The sequence below is a fragment of the Gekko japonicus genome, unplaced genomic scaffold, assembly GCF_001447785.1.
Source record: "Gekko japonicus isolate JY-2015 unplaced genomic scaffold, Gekko_japonicus_V1.1 scaffold2718, whole genome shotgun sequence".
NCBI classification, from domain to species: domain Eukaryota; kingdom Metazoa; phylum Chordata; class Lepidosauria; order Squamata; family Gekkonidae; genus Gekko; species Gekko japonicus.
In genome coordinates this window covers 24,719-35,627 of record NW_015168127.1, presented here as the reverse complement: position 1 = coordinate 35,627, position 10,909 = coordinate 24,719, and the positions used below count along the sequence as shown (strand labels likewise).

The window sequence follows — 10,909 nt, the reverse complement described above, 5'->3', positions numbered from 1 at the left end:
CGCTCTTCCCCCCTCTCTCACGTGCTCTCCCTCTGTCCTGATGCAGATGGCGAGCTTTTTATACTGAGCCAAATGGAAAGCAAAGGAAGCTGGTGCCTCAGCAGAATGAAACGGATTTACATAGCAAATGCAGATTGGGCCTGTGTCTCTAAAGCCTAAACTAGTGTCGAGTGTTTTGTCTTCCTCAGTTCTGCAACAGTCCTTAGTGCAGGGATATACCTTTTCCCTATATATGTGTGCTCTAGATTGTACAGCTGTGTTATAGTGAATAAAGATCTTGTCCTGTTAAAAATTCACAGTGTTCAAAGAGCCTCACCTGTGCATCTGGCTGTTTCTTCCATGCATACTCTACAATCTCCTGGTTAGGCTGGGTTGGCCTGACCCCGATAGCCCAGGCCTGCCCAAACTCGTTAGATTTCAGAAGCTAAGCAGGGTCGGCCCTGGCTAGAATTTGGATTGGATACCTCCACGGAATACCAGGGCTGTGATGCAGAGGCGGGCAATGGCAAACCGCCTCTGGATGTCTCTTACCTTGCAAACCCTATGGGGTTGCCATAAGTCAGCTTTGACTTGACAGCACAAAAGCAAAACAAAAACAATGGCTGGGTTGGAGAGCAGACAGAAGAAAGTGGGGTGGGAGCCAGGAGTATCCACACTCCTCTCAGGCATACAGATCAAACCAGGGCCCCAAGCTACTGAAAAATGAGGTGGAATACCCAGTAGGAAGGGGGGGGGAGAAAAGTGGGGAGAGCCATTACACATGCACCCCCCACCCACTGTGACAGTAACCACGAAGGCCAATCTGAAGGGTGTGCACTGTCACATATGGTTGTGCAGCTGCTTCAGATGGGTCCAATTTTTCTGTGCTGCAACAACACCAACCCTGCACAGAAATGCATGAATATCCCCCCCCTCCTTGCCCTTTGCAGCCCAGCCAATGACTTCCATCTCTGCTCTCCCCCATTCAACATTTCCCTGTGCATGGTTGAAAAAACAGAGGGGGGAGGGAAACTGAATGCAGTAAGAATCCCAGAAGAGAAGCTGAAGTTCGCAGATGATTATTCTAAGTATGTTAAGAGAGCACTGTCTATCATTATTAACTACCACTAAAATTGTATAGAAATGTAGACCATTAGGAAATTGTCCCCATTAGGGGGGGGGAAATTATCATGGATAATTTTTTTTTTAATCTGAAAGATGGAATGTGAATGACTGATTTGAAGGTACTCGACTGAACAAAAACATGCTAGTCACCATTTCTAATACACAGCCCCGTGATGTGAGCTGCAAAGATCGGCTATGCCTCCATCGTGGAGTGTTTGCTTTGCATACAGAAAGTCCCAGGTTCAGTCCCTGGCATCTACAGTTAAAAGAACGGAGTGATGCAAAAGGCCTTTGCCTAAGACCCAGGACAGTCAGTGTCAGTCTGAGTAGACAACAGACCTTGTTGCCTTCTCTGCACTGTTGCAGATGCCTTTGATTCTGCAGCAGCAATGTAACTTCCACATGAGGGTTTCCTTGTGATGTTTCCCCTTTTTTGTTTTTGTTTTAATGCTTTGTGTATCACTATGTCCTAACTTTGGACAGCTGGCTTATGGCGAACCCCATGGGGTTTTCAAGGCAAGAAATGTTCAGAGGTGGTCTGCCATTGCCTACCTCCTCATCACAATCCTGGTATTCCTTGGAGGTCTCCCACCCAAATATTAGCCAGGGCCAACCCTGCTTAGCTTCTGAGATCTGACAAGATCAGGCTAGCCTGGGCTATCCAGGTCAGGGCCCAACCTAAGTGCCACCAACTAAAAGGCCTTGTTATGTCTTGCCTCTCCAAAGTAGGGCTTTATTAACCGACCTCAACATTTGGGTAAGCTCATGTTGGAGGAAGTGGTCCATCAGCCCCGAGCCCTTTAGATTTATTGTTTGAATAAAGCAAAGCCATTATGCTTCCTATAAATATGCCAAACAGTACAGTTCTGAATAACTAAATTCTACTTAATTCATTTTATGGGTTTAAATTAGTAAAATACATTTATTTTACAAGTGTTGCATATATTTCATTTCTACCCTGAATTTCAGGGGACATACACAAGAAAGTGGGCCGTTCCCCCTGCCAGTCATGCTGAACTACCAGCACATTAGCCTGCGGCGAACAAATCCATGCTCTTTTAGGCTGCACAGAAGCCTGTGGTAATTACTCAGCACGGCTGTTATCCCCAAGCAAACTAACCGTCAAAAAAACATGAAACAATTAACGCTTCATCGTGTGATTCTTTTGAAAATATTAAGGTACCACTTTATGAATTTTGTGTCCCAACTGGATATAAACCCTCACTCCTGTTTCACATGTTGACTGCCACTGGCTGAAAAAGGGAAAAACGCATCATTTATTTATTTATTAATCACATTTATATCCCGCCCTCCCCACAATGCAGGCTCAGGGCGGCTCACAGTCAGTACATAAAATACAGTTAAAACCACATAAAACCATATAAAACAATTCCATTATTAATACAGTTGCATAAAGTGCAGAAGATAGTTACTCAAGATGGCTTTTCAATGTACTCTCTAAAGATCCTTCTGCTCCAGATCTTCCTACGGCTGGATGTTAGAACCAAGAGCCAGGGCTCTATAATGGTGGTGGCACCCTAGCTGAAAGCCATGTGGAAGAGCTCCGTCTTGCAGGCCCTGCGGAACATCAAAGTGGTGATGGAGGAATATGGTTCTCTTTTAATCCATGTTATGAGGCTGCCATTTTTGTCAGAAGCCCATGTTTACTGTAACACGTACAAGCCCAACAATTTATGTACTTATTAATTTACTCCGCCATCCTAAGAAGAGCTATATCTTTCTAAGTCCACTGAAATCAATTTGCTTAAAAGGGTGTGACTCTGCTTTGAGATGGCATTGTATATTTAGCTTCTTTATATGTAAGCCACTTTCTTGCCTACTTAGAGCACCAGAAGTGGCTAGTCAAAAACGTGACTTTATTTTATTTATATCCCGCTATTCTCCACACTGGGGACCCAAAATGGGTTACAAAATTGTCCTCCCCTTATCATAATGACCACCCTGTGTGGCATAGGTTAGACTGAGCGAGAGAGTGACTGGGGCCCAAGTAATATCAGCGTGGTGCAGTGACTGGAGTATTGGACTTGGATGAGGGAAACCCTGGCTGTGCCCCCCATCCTGCCATGGGAGCTTGTTGGGTGACGTTGGGCCAGGATACTAAGTAGCCTAAGCTACTTCTCAGGGCTGATGTGAGAATAAAATGATGGAGAGGAGAATGACGTCAACTGCTTTGGATCCCTGTTGGGGAGAAAGATGGGGCAAACATGAAATAAATAAAGAAGAATATAAATGATATTTAGGGTTTTGTTTTTGTTTTTTGATAAATAGGATCCAAATGAAGATACAGAATGGAATGACATTTTGAGAGACTTTGGGATTCTGCCACCAAAAGAAGAGGTTAAGGATGAAACTGAAGAAATGGTTTTACGCTTACAGAAAGAAGCGGAGGGTGAAAAATAACTGTCATTTCAATTAACATTTCATTTCAGCAGAGCACTAGGCTCTACTGCACAACAAAGAGGTGACATTGTCCCTGCCTGTTAGATTTTGCATAGACCATAAGGATTATTTACACATGCATAGCTGCCTTATTTTGGCATTCCCCTACCAGTTCCCATTCCCCTACTAGTTCGTATCACAACATATTTTTGTAATTGGACATATCCTAAATATAGACGCGCCTTTATGTTGGCACATAGGGTTGCTAGGTCCTACCTTTCTGCTGGTGGGGGGAATGCAGGAGCTGTACAGGAGCTTCTGCCTTGCGTGTCGCATGGGCAGCATGATGACATCACCAGGAAGTGATGTCATTGTGCAGCAACATTCTAGTTTTGGGGCAAAACCCTATGGTTTGAGTTTTGCCCCAAAACTAGAGCGTCACTGCATGACGTCAGCAGCACAATGACGTCCCTTCCGGGTGACATCATTGCACTATATTTTGGGGCATTCTGGGGCCTGCAAATGTGGGGGGACTGGCAACCCTATTGGTGCATCTTTAATGTTTCATCATCTGCAGTCTTGTCAGGTAGATAACGCTGGTATTCCATACTTAAGAGAGAACATGCAATTGCAACCTTAATCACATCGAATCCATTGACCACACACTTTTAAGCTGCCTGGAATTTCAAAAACTCAGACAGGAGCTGATTTTCCCCCCCCCTCCCCCATAAAAATTTTGCTTCTCTAGCTGCTGACACTTCTAGGCTACTGAGCAATGAAGATGGATGGGTTCCATATAGGGTCGCTAGATTTTTGGCTGCTGTTGTAGAAATACGGAAACATTCTAAAGCAACTGCATAAACCCTATCGTTATGTGGGTAGCTTTCCATTAATTGCTTAAACATAAACTCTCAGCAGCTGTTGGAGAGGTGGGTCGAATGAACAGTAACAGAAAAGAAAGAAAAGCATAGAGGAGAAGGCTTATTTAGGCATGCAGAATAAGGCAGACACTGTCATCATCCCAGGACTATACCATCTGAGAATATAGATGGGGGAATCAAGCCTATGAATTCACTCACATATCAAAAATGCCCCTAGAAAGCTAGCTTAGCCCAGCCTTGTCTTATCATTGAAGTGCTAGTTTTCTATGAGTGGCTGAGTTTTAACGAGAGAAACACCAACAGTTGATCCTCCGCCTGCAGTCTGAAGTAATAACAGTCCAGGCTGATGCTTTTCTGATTACTATTCAAAGAGCATTTAGCTCAGAGAAACTACTTGCGCAGCAACTGTGAACAAGAAACCTATATGTCTAAAACACCAAATTAGAAGCCCTTGTGTCTAATATGGAGGCCAGACACACTTTGGGAAAATAGATTTTTTTGCTTTTCAATATTTTGAAGATAGGAGCTCTGTTCCCATCGCCTTCATAACAGCCAATAGCCCCGACTTGTTCCCTTGGAGTTCAGCCTTAACGTGTGGTCTTCAGCCCATGGGTCAGGATGTTCAGGTGTGCTGTGGAACTCAGGTGCTGGCTTGCAAGTCCTTGTAGAGGCACCATTCTTTTTGTTGCTTTTTTGGAAGAACATGCTGCTAGTGTACATGCATAGACAACAAGCTAGGGCTGCCAAGCCCCCAGTCCCATTACCTGCCACCACTCCAAGCAGCAGTGAGAGAAAAATGGACATGAAAATGCAGCCTAGTGTTGTTATCAGAAATTTTTATAGGAAGTGACAAAGGATAGCTCTAGGAATAACTGGAAATGCTATCATAGAGTTTGCTGTAATTCCTAGAGCTCCCCTTTCCCTTCCAGAGTAGCTCTAAGAATTGCTGGAAATTCTATGATTTTACCATCTGGTGATTCCTAGAGTTACCCTGTGTCACTTCCAGTAAGAATTTCTGGTAAGTTCATGAGGCTGCATTTTTGTTAAAAAAAAAATCTCCCACAATGCTGCATTCCCCCCAACCTTCCTACAACAATGGTGCCACACCCCAGCCTCTCTTCACATACAAGCAAAGCAAGGTGAAATAGAAGAAGAAGAAGAGTAGGTTTTTATACCCCACTTTTCTCTACCTTACTTTCCCCACAACAGACACAGGTACACATAGGAAAGCAAACTGGCAATTTAACAAGGCCACAACGCAACCATAACAGACTATTAATAAAAGAGAAAAAAGATAATAAAATATATATAATGCAGGTCTTCTATCACCAATGAATACCGACCAACCATCCCTCCCTCCCTCCCTTATCCCACCAGGCTAATTAAACTAAAGCGAAGGTCAGCATCTTCAAAAAGATGACCTCTGACAGAAGAATAAAAATTAATTCATAATAATCATTTAATCCCCGGTTTTTCTTTACATATATTGCTTTCTGAAATGATAGAGGGCCATGCAGGAAGACTGATTTAACCACAGCAATCCCACCTGCCTGTTCTTTCAGTATGCAGGTATGATTTCAGGCTTAGCCTTTTGTTGATGACCGCCTTTACCTTCGGGCTCTTGAACTGGTCACTTGTTTTCTTGCAACTATAAAAAGACAGAGTAACTTTCGTCTTTGGCCTTCGGTTACCAAAGTAGCTTTGCTTCTGATCGTCAGTAATTCCACCCCATTCCTTTTCAGTGAAGCCACATGAAAGGATGAATCTGAAACAACTCAAAGAAGCTGAAGATTACTTTGACGAGGAGGACATGAAAGCTGTAGAAATGTACAGGTATGCAGGACTTCCGTTTGTGTTGCTCTGTGGGGCTTTGATCCTGCAAGGTGTGGTGTTAGGAGCTGTGTGTTTACAGATGGGCGACATGTGCACCCTGCCAACAGGGCAAATAATGCCCACAGGACTGTTTCCAGTTTGGGAAAATGGCACAGGAGGAAGGCTGAAAGAAGAACAAAGGAATGACCAGGAGTCATTTCGTAGAAAAAGAGCTAGGGGAACTCATTAGCATAACTCATTAGCATATGCCACACCCCCTGACATCAGGGGCCCGGCGGTGGACCTGCAAGGCCGGCGGGAGTGCGAGGAAGCCCCACCAAGGCCCTCCCTGGCCCCAGGCAGGCAGGGGTGGGGAGAGGCGGGGAGGAAGCAACTTACCCTCCCTCTTCTCCTGCCTCCTGGCTGAATGAGGGCCAGAAGCGGGGCGGCCGGAAGCAGGGGGTGGGGCTTCATCATGTGCCACGCCCCCTCGCACCTCACCCGGGGGAACTGCGATCCCCCGTGTTCCCCCCCCCCGAAATGACCTCTGGGAATGACGTTCAGTGGAAGCTCCAAACACTATGCCCCTGGCTGAGAGAAAAGGACTAAAAACAACAGACTGGAGGGAAGGGGGGGAGGATGGGGGAAAACTGTAAAATTATAATGGAATATGAAAATGTATAATCAGAACGATAATAATAACAATAAAAATATCTATACAAAAAAAAAAAGGAGGAAGGCTGAAAAGAAAAAGGAAATTGTTAATAAGGTTGTCAACCCCTGGTCGGGAAATTCCTGGAGAAATGAAGGTGGAGCCTAGAGAGGGCAGGGTTTGCGGGGGGCGGGAGACCTCCACACTGTGTAATACCATAGAGTCCAACCTCCCAAATAGCCATTTTATCCTAGGGAACTGATCTATGTTGCCTGGAGATCAAGTGTAATTCTGGGAGATCTCCAGGGCCCGCCTGCTGGTGGGCAAACCTATTACTGCAGCTCCACACAGAAAAAGAACCCGATTTATCAATCTGTGCTGCTGTTTAAAACAATGCTGCCTCCTTATTCTGAGGTTCAGCATTAAGGAAGGAACACAAGGCACAAGGGGTCAAGGAGTGTTTCGCCAGCACTAGGGTTCCAAGCAGATAAATGTTAGCTGTAGGCTTGTTCTCATCCTTGGCTTCTTGTGCAAGGCGGCCTTTTCTCTGGAGTCTCCCCTCGTGCATATTCTAAAAGCCAAACTAGATGATATGGTTTGCCATGAGTTGGGTCAGGGTGCCCCCAACCCCCAATCCAACTCTAACGGAGGAGGAAGAGATTGAATTTATATCCCACCCTTCACTACCCAAAGGAGTCTCAGAGCAGTTTACAATCCCTTTCCCTTCCCCTCCTGTTGGGATTCTTAATTTTAAAGTAAATCAGCAGAGTATTAAAGAGGCAGAGTCCATGGTGTGTTTAAAATATAAAAGTTTACTACAACCTAGCATGGGAAAAGGTACACGGGATGTAAAATAACAAAGAGCTAATATTCCTACATCCTTACAGCTAAACTGAAAATGGTAGAATGGACGGCTTCTTCTTCTTGCTCAGAACAAATAAACACTAAGACGAGAAGAGAAGCCATAAAATGCTAATACTTGGCACTTTGGTTTCCAATCAGAACAACAAACTAGCTCTGAAGTTCCCGGGCTTTCTAACTGCCTAAAACAGATTGGTTACAAACAAACATGTGTCTTAACAAACATCATTAACCCAGTAAATACTGAAAGTGTTTTAACTTGTAACACCCAACACCTCCCCACAACAGACACCCTGTGAGGTAGGTGGGCCTGAGACAGCTCTTTTGAGAACTGTCCTTGAGAGAACGGCTCTGAAAGAACTTATGACTGCATGTGGTGGGAAATCAGACCCGGTTCTCCCAGATTAGAGTCCGTGCTCTTAACCACTACACCCAACTGCCCTCACAGTCAGACAGCAGCTATGGAGAACTAAGTTTCAGGGTGCCCTGGGGCCTGAGTCAGACAGGAATCAGGGTGTGGGGAGAGGAGAGGCTTCAGCCTTCCTCCTGTGCCATTCTTCTCAACCTGAAACAGTCTTGGGGGGGGGGCATTATTTGCCCTGTTGGCAGGGTGCACATGTAGCCCATCTGTAAACATGCAGCTCCTAACAGGGAAAATAACCCTCCTGGGGAAGTTTTGGATTAAGGAAATGGCAGCCTCCCATACCACAGTCTCAATTTGAAATAAGCCCCACCATGCTTGAAAATTTAGTTTCCAGCAGCTGCCATCTGACTGTGAGAGGATCAGAGTTGATACAGGGAAATCCTGGCCCGACTTGTGGCAAAATGTATCATCTAGGTTGGCCCTTCCAGCACCAACCATTTCTGGTCTAAGTGTGCATGATATTGTCAGCAAGCTGCCATTGAGTATTATATTGCTTGGAGTATGTTCCCTTCCCCCCCTGTTCCTTTCGTCGTAGGGACCCAGCCGGCCGCCGTGGTGATCAGTGGGCCCGCTGAGGTGACCGGGACTCCGAATAAGTCCCCCTCCGTTGCGGGTACTGTCGTAGGCACCGTCGTAGGTACTGTTGTCGGTACCGTGGTAGGTACGTTCCCCTCTGTCCCGCTCATGATTGCAATCAGACTCGGGACGATGAGGAAGAAGGATTTTCTAACAAAATGTTGAATCTCCAAAGTCTCCAAAACAAATCCACATTTAAAGGTTAAAGCAAAATTTATTTCAAAGCGTTTGAAAGAAGCAGGAACAATAGAATTTTTAGGAATGGACACAAACCCCAAAGGGGACCATGATAAAGGGAATTGAACCAAACCGTAACCAATAGATCTCTTTCCCGCCGGCGCGAATAAGGTAGGCACTGGCAGGCAATTGCATGAGAACATAACAGTTTGCCTTTCTCAAAACAGGCCCTTGGTTCATAGATCATAGACACCACTAACGAGGCAGCAGATAACAGAGTTACTCCTTTACAACCCAGCTGGGTAACCTTGAGCTGTTCCAGGCATCTAAGAAGCGGGAGGGTGCAGAATACAGAAGCGAAAGGAACAGGGGGGGAAGGGAACATACTCCAAGCAATATAATACTCAATGGCATCTTGCTGACAGATATGAGGCAAGAGAAGTGTAGCTCCTTACCACATGCCTATCGTCTGGGATATGGGTTTATCTTGGGCTATGGTGCATTGCAATTGGCCAAGGTCAACATGGTAAGCTGCACTGTGACTATGCAGGCGTGGGGAGAGGCATGTGGAGGGACTTAGTTGGGATTCATTGGGAGAAATTACACCAATGTTTGCCTTTTCACTAATGTAACATTATGTTGGGTGCAGGATGTGGATTTAGGAAACTTGGGGGTTCTGATAAAATCCTGCTCCTATCCCAGCAAGCTTCCAGCACCACCCCTTTCTGGCCTCTACAGAGGCATGGCTTTGGTGTAACAGTACACCAGCACATCTCTGTATTATGCCAGAGTAAGTAGGCGTGTGCATGGAAATCACAGTTTCAGGTCATTGCTGCTTTTTTCTAGAATGGTATTAGGAATCTAGTTTTCTTAATTAAACAAAAACTCCCCTTCCTAAAGAAATTTGCATCATTTTTTAGCTCAGGAGCTGCTAGCCAGCTGCAGTAACTGCCTGTGTTTTTCCTTGGTTCTTCTGGTTTCTTGACCAATGGCATTTCTCCCTTCTAGTCAGATCCTTGCAAGGGAGGAGCACAAAGAGCTTCCAGCCAGTAATCTTTGGCAATAAACCATATATAGCCACAGTGCTCCTTCCCTCCCTCCTTTGTGGGGGGGAGCCCTTTTTTTCAATGGGTATGTGGTGGGATGCACTAAAAAGAATGACAAGAATGCCCCTTGGGAAGAATGGGAGATGCCTGAAGGCCCACTGGATATAATGGGAACCAGGGATGCCAACTGACTTGGATGGGATCCATTGAAATAAATTGTAGCAAACAAAAGCTGCAACAAAAATACAGAACGAATTTTGAGAGACCTGCCCTGGGATTGAAATGAGAGACTCCAGAGTGGAATGACGGTCTCTGGGCCCAGGTAGACTGCTTTTGGATTGGAATGACAGCCCCCAGAGTGGAATGACCACACCTGGGACTGGAATCCATAGTCTGGGACTGGAAGACAGCCCCTAGAGTGGAATGATAGTCCCTGGGAGTAGCACAAGTATTCTGGAATTGGAATGACAGCCCCTGGGGACAGCAGAGGTCTTCTGCCCTTCCAATCCCAGAACACTTTTCCTACTTCCAGGGACCATCATTCCACTCTGGCAGCTGTCATTTCAATCCCAGACTATCGATACCAGTCCCAGAGGCAGTCATTCCAGTCTAGGGGCTATCATTCCTGTACCAGAGCAGTTTATCTGGGCCCAGGGACTTTAATTCCTCTCTAGGGAGGAATGCCATTCCTGTTCCAGGGTGCTGATTCTAGTATCAGGGGCTGTCATTCTACTCTGGGCATTGTCATTCTAGTCCTAGCACACTTTTTTTACCCTCAGGGACCATGAATCTACAATTGAGACTTTTATTCTAGGCCTAGAGCAGTCTACTTGTACTCATTTAATGGTAATTCCACTCTGGAGGCTTTCATTCCAGGACTAGGGTGGGTTTCTCAAAATCGATTGCACATTTCCTTGCAGTTTTTGTGTGCTGTAATGTGATTCAATGTAGCCCATGCAAGTCAATTGGCATTCCT

The 10,909-nt window shown here is 45.4% G+C and overlaps 1 protein-coding gene across 1 annotated transcript in view; it reads left to right on the top strand.

Moving 5' to 3' along the window:
• LOC107113553 (phosducin-like protein 2) overlaps positions 1-10,909 on the top strand; it is a 74,589-nt gene that overhangs the window by 54,357 nt on the left and 9,323 nt on the right. Inside the window, exons 5-6 of the mRNA XM_015414903.1 lie at positions 3,394-3,514; positions 6,128-6,218. Coding sequence (XP_015270389.1) covers positions 3,394-3,514; positions 6,128-6,218 — 212 coding nt within the window. The remainder of the gene's footprint in view (positions 1-3,393; positions 3,515-6,127; positions 6,219-10,909) is intronic.